Source organism: Cenococcum geophilum, assembly GCF_001692895.1.
Source record: "Cenococcum geophilum 1.58 unplaced genomic scaffold K441scaffold_32, whole genome shotgun sequence".
Lineage (NCBI taxonomy): Eukaryota > Fungi > Ascomycota > Dothideomycetes > Gloniales > Gloniaceae > Cenococcum > Cenococcum geophilum.
The window spans coordinates 308,529-319,364 of NW_027137590.1; the positions used below are offsets into that span (position 1 = coordinate 308,529).

At 46.2% G+C, this 10,836-nt stretch overlaps 2 protein-coding genes across 2 annotated transcripts; one reads left to right on the forward strand and one right to left on the reverse strand.

Moving 5' to 3' along the window:
* Positions 1–3,070: 3,070 nt before the first annotated feature.
* K441DRAFT_570166 (uncharacterized protein) lies at positions 3,071–4,924 on the forward strand (the record flags this gene model as incomplete). The annotated part of the gene is made up of 3 exons (XM_067643901.1): positions 3,071–4,038; positions 4,102–4,678; positions 4,778–4,924. 3 exons carry the CDS (start codon positions 3,071–3,073, stop codon positions 4,922–4,924), a joined length of 1,692 nt encoding a protein of 563 aa, XP_067501884.1.
* Positions 4,925–6,724: 1,800 nt separating this feature from the next.
* On the reverse strand, positions 6,725–7,216 carry K441DRAFT_726743 (uncharacterized protein). The gene has a single exon (XM_067654149.1). The coding sequence runs from the start codon at positions 7,022–7,024 to the stop codon at positions 6,875–6,877; it is 150 nt and encodes a 49-aa protein (XP_067501885.1). The 5' UTR covers positions 7,025–7,216; the 3' UTR covers positions 6,725–6,874.
* Between the last annotated feature and the right edge of the window lie 3,620 nt (positions 7,217–10,836).

Sequence of the window (10,836 nt, forward strand, 5' to 3'; positions counted from 1 at the left end):
CGGTGCTCCAGCCCCGCGAGCTCTCCTTGCAGGGTTTCTTCTTCTGTGCCGCGCCGATGGCCTTTGGGTAGCTCGGCGAGGCGCTCTAGCAGGTTGTCTTTGACTTTGCGAAGGTTTTCGACTTCTGTGTCTTCCCAGCGTTTGGTGTTTCGGTCGGATGGGCCGCGACCACCTGTCATCAGACCGCCCTTGTGAATGACGGTTCCGTCGAGTGTAACGGCTTTGGCTTCGATGCCTTTGTCATAGCAGAGATATTTCGCGACTGCAAGATCATCGCAGACAATTGCGTTGCCGCAGGCATAAGACATAGCTCGCTCGACCGAGCTGTCATAATCGATAGTGTCGATAGCCAGGCGCATGCCTCTATGCATGCCCTTCAGATTTGAATTGATACCCTTGACCTGTATAGTATCAAGCGGAATGAATGTTGCCTGACCGTATCTCTGCTCACGGAGGAATTGAATGCAGTCCTTGGCTGTCTTCTCTGTGTCCACCACTATGGCATCGAAATGTCGCCCGAGTACGGTGCTAACCGCAGCCTCGTACTTCTTCTGCTTTGGTTTGCACAACTCGTGAACTCTGCCCCGGACGGCATTGGAGTAGACGCGCTTCATCGCAGCCACGATCTCTCGAGCACGCATTTCCTTCTCGCTTTGCCTCCGGCCGTTGTCAGCCTCGAGCAACTTAGTTAGGACGTCTTGCAATCGTTCATTGAGCTCGGTCTGAAGTTGCGCACTGCGTAGACGCTCCGAAGTGAGCTGGTTGTATTCCTTCTTCTTCGTATTTATTTCCTGCTCTGTCTGCTTGATCTGCCCAGTTATGTTCTGCCGTCGGTCCTGTAACTCTGATATCTCATCCTCGAGCTTCTGGACTTGGGCTTGTGACAACTCGACCTTGCTCTTCAGGCTATTGAGAGTCTCCTCATCAGTCTTGACTTGACGGGTGAGATCATTGACTTGGATCTGATCACCAGAGGTTCGCTTGGTAACCTCGCTCCGTAGTCTGTTATACTCTTGCAGATCTGCCTCACTGAGCTCCCGACCTTCCTGCTGGGCAACCTGCTTCCATTCATCTTCCCACTTCTTTTGGGCTTTTTTGACAGTAGCGAGATTTTTCTTATGCTGGTCCACGACACGAGCTTGGTTGTCGCGATCTTTCGTAATCTCGGCAATTCGCGTTTGATACTTCTGTAAATCCCGATTCGAGATGCGGATCTTTTCATCGATAGGGACAAGGCCGTTCTCTTTCTCCTCGATTTCTTTCTCTTTATTCCTAATGTTCCTCTCAATTTTCGACACATCCCGTGCAACCTTGGCTTGGTCCTTCTTAGCATCTTCGAGCCTTTGATAGTATTTCTCAACGCCACGTTTGTGTTCCTTCAGCTCTTCCTGATGCATCTGAATCTGCTCTCCAGATTCTTGCATGACGCGCTGGAAATGGAAGAGTTTCCAAAGCACATGCGTGACAACAGCCTGATCTCGCTCTTCCGCTTTCCGCTCATATTCCTCGGCTTCTTGCTTCTGCTCCTGATACTGTTTAATCTCCGCATTTATGGCACGGCGCTGGTTTAACTTAAAAGTCTGGTCATCGATAGCCTTCTCGCATTCAATTTTCAGCTGATCATACTCGGCCTTGTACTCCAGACTGCCTGAAATCTGCTCGATCAGCCGCGTCAGATCTTTAGGCGACTGTGAGGCAACAGCCTCGACATCGCCCTGGAAGACGAGGAAGTTGCGTGCCTTGATGAGGATAGCTTCGGCCTCCAGCGCATCGTTGTACTGCTTCGCCGTGACAACACGGTTGTTGATGCGGTACTCGCTCTGCCCCGCACTAGTGATGGTGCGCTTCCACTTCTGCTCCTCGCCCGCGTCATCCTCGTATACGGCCATGACCCATGCCGACTGCGGGTCGTTGCGCTGGCTGCTGCGCTGGGTGCCCTCGTCGTCGGACTCGGCGTCGCCATTTGCGACCTGCTCGGTCGCCGTGCCGTCGGCGTTTATCTTGGAGGTGCGCAGCACGCGCCCACGGTAGACGAGATCGCGGAGGTGAGTGGAGCGCAGATGTGAGGATTTGATACCCAGCACGAAGGATATGGCATCCATACTGCACGCGATTGTGAGATTGGATGAATGCTAGGATAGTGGGGTACCTACGAGTTGGACTTGCCAGAGCCATTGGGACCGATGATGGAAGTGAAGTAGGAGTCACCGAACAGCAAGACGTGGTGGCCGCGGTAGGACTTGAAGTCTAGAAGCTGTCAATATAGTGTATTGGGAGTTGTAGTAAAGGACATGCCCTTGAGCTCTAGTCTCACGAGTTTACCCATTGCGCCGCGGTTCGAATAGCGGATAAGGTTAACAGAATTATTTGAAGGGCGCAGAGATGGACGAATAATAAGGACGTCTTAGTCGTAAAGACGTTAATCGTGAATGATCATGGTGTGCGATGACTATGGTGTTGATGATATTCATGCCACAAACCATCTCTCCTTCGCGTCGCCTCTCGAAGCGCGTCGCGATGTTGGCTGCGGTCCGCCGTAGCGAACAGAGATGTTTTGATCAGGGCCCTGTAAAGAACACCTGCCACTACCTAGTTGTGCCAGTTAACAAAGACTCATTTCAAGGACTATACTGCAATATCTTCACTCTACACATCTGTACATTATTTGTTACCATCAAGCCCTGTCAATGCAAACCCTCCTAGAGCTGCAGCGTAATCAGAGCCACCGTTTCACTGTAGCCTCGGTGTCAAAAACCCCCTATCCGCCTGAGGAAAAGTTACTGGCACTGCACTATGACGCCTAGAGCTTAAACTCCAATCAACGCACCCTCTTCAACCACGTCCTCGATTCAAACCTCAACGACAAAGACAACCGCCTGCTGCTCCCCACAGTCACACGGCCGCGATCATAGGACCCTGTCTGCTTATCCTGTCATGAGCACTCAAGCCCTAATACATAGATAGACGAACTGTACGCCCCAATGTTTCCTTTTCCACCTTCCTCGTTTCCTGCTCGTCTGCAAAAAAAAGGAATGAAGAACGCAGATTACAAGATCACTGACAAGCCACCATGGCCGTAGGTTCGCCGCCGCGCTACTACCAGAAGCCCTCACATCGCCGCACTTCCTCCGACCTCCATAAAGTCGACGAGGAAGGCCCCGCCATGTCAGATCCGATTCCCATACCTCAAAAATCCCTCCCGCAGCCCGGACCCGGGGGAACCTCAGAATTTTCAAATAAGCCTCTACCAGGCGACTCAAGCTATGGCTCCTCCGCTTTAATGGGAGACGGGTCTCCGCCGAACGAGAGCAGGGTGCCCGGTTTTCCCTCTTCGCCTCCAACACCACGCCTCTCGCGACATCCCTCTTTCTCGAATAGCAGCGCCTACAGGGATGATGCATCCGATGATGGCTCCTTCTTTCCGCCACTTGAGCGTCTCACCGTATTCGATTTCGTGGAAAACCTCGCATTGTCGCAGCGTCTCGAGAAAATTCAGACTTCGATCCAAGCCCAAACTGAGAAAGTGCGGCGGCAGCAACAGCGGCTCAAATCGACCGGACTGAACGCGAAAGATCGTGTGGTGGACGAATGGCGCCGGCGACTGCCCACGCCCGACGAGCAGCTCGACAAGTACAAGAAGCGGATGCGCGAGGGCGTCGAGAGGTTGGGCAAGCGGTGGAACGACTCGAAGACTATCACACGGCGCGAGAAAGTATCTTTCATATGCGGCGTGCTTAATATATTCATCTCCGGGTATCTTGTCGGCGCGCATCCAGAGTGGTTCCATTACTGGTACACGCTGCAACTGCTCTACTTCATGCCGATCCGCTTTTACACGTACCTCAAGAGAGGCTACCACTACTTTCTCGCTGATCTGTGCTACTTCGTCAACCTGCTCTGCGTGCTGAGCATCTGGGTCTTCCCGAACTCGAAACGCCTGTTCATCAGCACGTACTGCCTGGCCTATGGCAACAACGCCGTCGCAATCGCTATGTGGCGGAACTCGCTCGTCTTCCACTCCCTCGACAAAGTGACTAGGTAAGTCTATCCCCTCCTCCTTTCCCTACCATCATACCCAACACCGCACTAACATGGCTCCAGTCTCTTCATCCACATCATGCCCTGCGTCACCCTGCACTGCCTCGTCCACCTCCTCCCGCTCGACCTCCAAGCGACGCGCTTCCCGGCCATCTACAACATCAAGACCTCGGAGCCCTCGTCCCCAGAGCACTACACGCTGCCGCAGATGATGCTCTGGGCCACGATCCCCTACGCCTTCTGGCAGCTCTCATACCACGTACTGATCACAGTGCGACGGCGCGAGAAAATCGCTGCGGGACGCCCGACCAGCTTCACCTGGCTCCGACGCTCGTACGCGCCGACGATCCTCGGCAAATTCGTGCTCTCACTGCCAGAGTACCTGCAGGAGCCGGCCTTCATGGGCATCCAGTACGTCTACGCCTGCATCACCATGACGCCCTGCCCGCTTTGGTTCTGGAGCCGGTGGGCCAGCGGCGGCTTCCTGGTTGTCGTCTTCATCTGGAGCGTCTACAACGGCGCGACCTACTACATCGACGTCTTCGGGAAGCGCTTCCAGAAGGAGCTCGAGGCACTGCGGGCGGATGTCGCCAAGTGGCAGGGCTCGCCGGACATCGCGGGCGGTGTGACGCCGGGGAGTGTGACTACGCCGGGCGGGTTCATGGCGGGCGATGTGGCGGAAAAAAGGAAGAGCATGGGCAGCGACACGACGGGCGATGATGGCGGGCTGAGTCCGCAGCCGCTGAGCATGTGCGCCGCGGCGGGGTTGGCCGGGCTGGATGGCGAGGCGCGGGGGGCATCGTTGGAGCGCATTCCGCTGCTGGATGGGGCAACGGGGGTGCGGGTTTGGGAGGGGGCGGAGGGGCTTGTGCGGGAGCGGAAGTGATGAACCTGGTGCTAGAGGGGACTATAAGACGTGTAATATGTATGAGCGCTTAGGTTGCATGTAATCACGGCATTTTCTATTTTTCTTTGTGGGCGTGTTTGTGTCGGCGTTTGTTCGGCCTTTTTTGGCCTATCTCGTTTCTAGCGCTGCTTCCTTTTTTTTTTACCATGGTGTGCTTGGTTGGACGGTGTCTTCATGTCCTTTGCGTATGGGAAGAGATGAATGATGGATGGATATACCCCCTTGATTTTCGCCGATGCGTTTCCGTTCTTTTCGCTGCTTTAGATGTAAGGTCGGGTGGGCTAGGTAGGGTTAGTTAATGCATACGAGCGGCTCGAGCTCTTCCTGACTGCTAGGCTGGCGTTTTTCCTAGCACTCTCTTCCGTAACATTAATTCCTACATGTGCAACGAAAGGCTGGATACAGTCGTTTGCGAAAGATCGTTTAATCGCTTAAGCTGGCATCGCACCCCACTAAAATCCGTATAAGGTGCGATGCTAGCTATTTAAAGGCCTAGCAACCGTTAGTAAACAGCCGTAAGTGGTACCAGCCATTGCGGAGGCTGTACGGAAGTGCCTTTCAAAAGTCTTTGCCGCCAGGAAATTGACCGCCTTGGCTCACCGCCTTCCAAATCTAGATATCCTCCCATTCGTCCTTAGGTGCTTTTAGGCGTCTTAGTGCCTCTGTAGCACCCTCCCTATACTTGTTACCTCCTTTAAGCTTAATGACCTTCTTAATATGCCTAATAATCCGCTTAATCTAAGCCCGAATCCTCTACTGTTTAAGATCTCTCTATACCGCCTGCCATTCCTTTCTTGTAACCTCCCTCTGCTATAGCGCTCCCTTACGCGTAGTGACCCTCTTTATATGCGACCAGCAAGGCTTAATTATATTTAAATTAGGAGAGTTACTATACTAAAGGAGGCGTTGAATATTCCAAGCGTTGTATACGGTTAATTAATACTAGTGGGCGTTGTCACAGCGACTCAGTCAATTGAGGCACGAGCGCCGTAAAGAACGTATGCAAGCCTGTACAATTGGTAGTCTATGGACTCGGATATCAAGATGAGGAGCAGAAGGTGGAAAAGGACACCTCTATATCCCTTAACCCGCTGGCGTCCATTGAGTAGGTGGTCCGTGCGGAACACCAGAATCAAAACTATGCGTGTAGCCTATAACGTCGCACCCCAGGAAGCGAGCCATCCCCCCAAGCGAGCCATACGCGTCTGTACGCGTTCTTCTTCTTCACCTGCCAAATTACACCCAAATTGAAAATTTATTGTACAAATCAATATATCACTTCTTAAACTGAGTTCTCGCGAAGCCGAAGCTACCATACAAAAAGCTATATAAGACTTTAATTCGGGCGTTAAGCCATCAATTCGCAAAGCCTCTGACGTCTATAGCCTACCACAATCTACCGTTACACATCGCCATACTAGGCGTCTCCCCCGACACCTAGCTTATAAGACTATACTGCATTATTATTAGGAAGATTAAATTATTCAATGGATACACGAATGTTAGTCTTGGGGCCTTCTAATAAGGGTTAATATACTTCCTATAATAGCGGGCTCGTTCTTGGCAGAAGGCAGGGTAATAAGTAAGCATTAGGGGGAGAGATTTCTATAACGCCACGGGCTAGAAACTATAATAAGTTGTTAATTGGATTGCTAGAGGGCCTAAAACGATAATCTAGTTATTATTAGTAACTAGTTTAAGTTCTTTTAAGGCGTATAAAATAAATATTAGATTAAGCACTCTAAATTTATATCCAACTTTAACGAAAAAGGTGTTATACTAGGTATCGCAGCGATAGCTTAGGTGATTGTCTTAGGCAGAAATAGTAAGGAGAGGTTAAAGAATCGGTCTACTTAACACCCAGGATCACGGGAGTTAGTCTCTTTAATAGAGATAATTAACGCCGACGGCTCTTATCTGCCTCCATTCTTAATTTAGAAGGGGGAGCAACACTAGGAGGCTTAGTATTAGATTACTAAGGAAAATAAGTAGGTTTATGGATATACCTACGCGCTTTCGAAGAGTGGCTGGACGGATGACTCGCTGGGTATATATTATATTAAATACTATGACAAACATACTAAGCACCTTGTGGAGGATGTTAAGGGCAATATTTAAAGCTACCGTATGCTTTTAATGGATAATCATTCGAGCTACCTTACCTGGCAGTTTATTTAATATGCACTATCGCGCAAGATTATTCTAGTGGCTCTACTACCTTATTCAACGTATAAGCTTCAGCCACTAGATGTAGGCTGCTTTGGACCTCTTTAGCACTACTACGGTATATAAGTAGACGACTTCTGTCGATATGGCCATGCAGGGGTTAATAAGAAGTATTTTATGAAGCTCTACCTAGTGGCGCACGTATAGGCGTTTACCTATGAGACCATTTGCAACGCCTGGAAAGCTACCAGTCTTCTACTATAATCCTACCGCTGTTTTAAAGACTCTACTATGTATAGAGGACTCTATAGGCCTAGGAATAGATCTATTAATTACAAATATAAGCCTTTAACCCGTAAAGACGCCTAAGACGGTAAAGGACCTTAAATCTCTATGAGACCAAATCGCTGAATCAACCACTGGCCGACCAGATGGTATGCTTGAGTCCCCTATACAGCAGCGTCTTAAAAAGCTGTTTAAAGCTACTATAGGCTTTGCCGCTAATGCGTATATACAGAGAAAGGAGAATAAAAAGTTTTAGAAGTTTAAAATTAATAAGAAAAGTAGTAAGAGACTCTTAAGTAAAGGTAGAATCCTTACCTAGGATAACGTTAATAGATTAAAGGCAGAGGATCTAGCACAGCAAGAGCTTACTAGCCAAAAGTTGGTTTAAAAGGAGTATAAGGAAGGGATATCTCTACTAGAGCTTAATGTTGCTTTATATACTAAAGCAGTATTAAACCCCGGCGAATATAACTAAGATTAGGCGTCCTTTGCGCACGTCTTTAGGTATAACCCCTAGCCTATAAATACTTATTTTAATAGTATATTAATCTAGAAGGGGGCTTTGGAGGAATGTGGGGGTAAGCCATATAATTGGCCGACGCTAGGTGCAATATCACGCCCACAGCGTGCTCAAAAACTTCTAAGTCGTTTTCTTCTGTAATAAGAAGCGCAGTCGCTTTAATTTGGGCTATTTAGATTTAATTTATAGGCGTTGTGGAGTTTATTATTAATACATAGAAGTCTAGGTGCAAGTGGCTCGCTTGGGGGGGTGGCTCGCTTCCTGGGGTGCGACGTTATAGATTTGATCAATTAATTACCATTAACTATGCCTTTAAATCGTACCTCTAAAGATATAGATCTTGTTCAACCGACTTAATACAAAGTTCCGCCAAATCAGGTTGCTAAAAAATCACCCCCCGAGCCATGGGAGCTGCCCAATTTTAAGCCTTTGCATATTAACAATTTCGACGACCATAGCACCCTAAATCTACCTCCTACACTTAATCGAAACGATCCGTCCGCTATATTCAGCTAATTCTTTACTAGTAAGATCATTAATAAGCTGGTAGAGTGGACGAATAAGTACACAGAGCTATACCCGTCGAATAATGTAGGCGAAAAGCTATGGGCCTGCCTATGGCAGCTAATATGCAAAGAAGAACTCTGGGCGTATTTTAGTGTGCTTATTTATATAGGCCTTACACATAAATCATCCATTAAGGATTACTAGGGTTTTTTAGACACCACTGGCTTGGAGTATATCGTCAAAAAATATATAAGCCGGATACGATATAAAGAGCTTAATTATTACTTTTGGTGTATAGAACTATAGTTAAATAATAATCCTACACTATAATCTACGTTTAATAGAGTTAATAAGCTTACTAAATACATTTAGCTTACCTGTAGGAAGCTCTATAACCCTAGCGCCCACCTTATAGTTAATAAGACAATTAAACGCTTTATAGGCCACGCATCTAAAATTATTAATATTCCTTTTAAACTAACGTCTAAAGGCTTTAAAATATAGATTCTAGCGAATAAGGGCTATATACTTAATTAGCTATAGTACGCGAAAGGTAATAAAATAGGCCTAGTTAATCTAGATAAAATATTTACTAAGGAAGGCTTTTTAAAGACGCAGGTAGTAGTCCTTAATCTTTTTACTTAGCGCGATACAGAGTTAGATAAGCCACATTATTCTCTAGAAAAGCATATTGTTTAGCTTAATAATCTCTTTACAAGTATTAAGCTTCTTTAATAACTATAAAAGCTTAGAATTAGAGGCGTAGAAACTATTTAGACAACTAAAATAGAGCGTAAGAAGAAGAAAGGGGCGGAGGGCAATATTTTAGTAAATAAGTTAGTAGGTAGGGAGAAGAAGGTTAAAGTTCCTACAGAGCAAATTAACTAAAGACTTGCTAACTATCACGGAACTCCACCGTAGGGGCCTCTATAGGAGAGCCCCGTGCTCTTATATACACCTTACGTATAACTTATATCAGCTACGCGTAGGTATATTACCTCCTTACGCCCTTAACCCTTATGATTAATCGCGTAACGTCTTATAGACTCCTCGAATACATATACTTTATAGCCACTACCCCTATCCTATAACATTACGTTACGCCTTTTTTACTACTAATGCTTAGCCTATAACTAATTCTATATCTTTATAATACTATAGACACTACTAAAAGTAGCGTATCTATAAATTACCTTACTTTATACTTCTAAGGAACCTATAATAGTAAGATAATATCCCTTATTAGCTATTATATTAAACCTAAAGAATAATCTAATACCTATACTTAATGTTAGCGACTTAGTTAATCGAGATATAAGCACGGCAAAAGGGTCGCGCAAGCCTATACGATTAGATTGTTTATAAACGAGAATCTAAAGCTAGGGAAAGGAAAGGAGAAGAAGAGCAGCGCCGTTTGGTGTTTTATAAGATCTTCGCGTTACGTGATCGCAATATGCGGCAATCTATGGCAATCTGTGGCAATTTACCGGTGCAAAGTTCTGTCAAGTTCTGCCAGTGCTGTAACATTACCCCCCCCTCTAAAAAAGCCTGCCCTTAGGCTTTGTCGCTAAAAGTCTTAGTAAGAGAATCTAACTAATTAGATAACTTTAACTGCTGGTTAAAGTTCCTAGATATTTTAACACCTTACGTAACTAAGAAATTTCTAGGGCGTTCTTGTTCTTATATTTTTTTAGTAGCTTATCGTCTTTATTATACTAGCATTCTATTTACTTATCTAGGTACTTTAGCGGTCTAGGTTTATTAGGGTAACAGCTATAAAACTTCTAAAGCTTATAGGGACTACCTATAAAGTTCTATATAGGGTACTAAGTAGGGTCTAGGTTATATCCTTTCCAACTAATATAATACTTTAACGTTTCCTTTATAAGTTTACAAGCTAGTACTTCTTTAATTTCCTATTTATTATCGCTATTAACTTAAATTAGTAGGGGAGGTTTATTCTTTTGTCTAGGTAGTAGGTTATTTATAGCTTTCCGTAGCTTATCCGGTAAAAAAATAGGGTGAACTTTAATTAAGCCTAGGAGCTTAACCTTATATAAGTTGCCTATTTTATTAAGAATCTTATATAGTCTTACTATCTTATAGTCTAGCTTACGGCTAGGCCGTTTTATCTTCTAGTTCTTTATTATAACCTAGACTATATCGCCTATAGTAAAGTTAGGCTCGCGCCTATGCTTATTCGCCTACTGTTTTATTAATTTCTGGGCCTTTTTTAGGTTTATACGGGCTACTTTCTAAGCTTCTTTTAAGCGCTTAGCGTACTGCTAGGCTTTCTTATAAGATAGTTTTTCGTATATAGTCTAGGGCCCTTTTAGTCTTTCCTAGTTAAAGCTTATATAGGGTAGGTAACCTATTTCTAGTTAAATAGGGGCAAATCCGGTAGAGTTGTAGG

Bases quoted from the DNA above. Each gene is read 5' to 3' on its own strand.
- K441DRAFT_726743 (XM_067654149.1), bottom strand. From the start codon at position 7,024: ATGTTTGTCATAGTATTTAATATAATATATACCCAGCGAGTCATCCGT.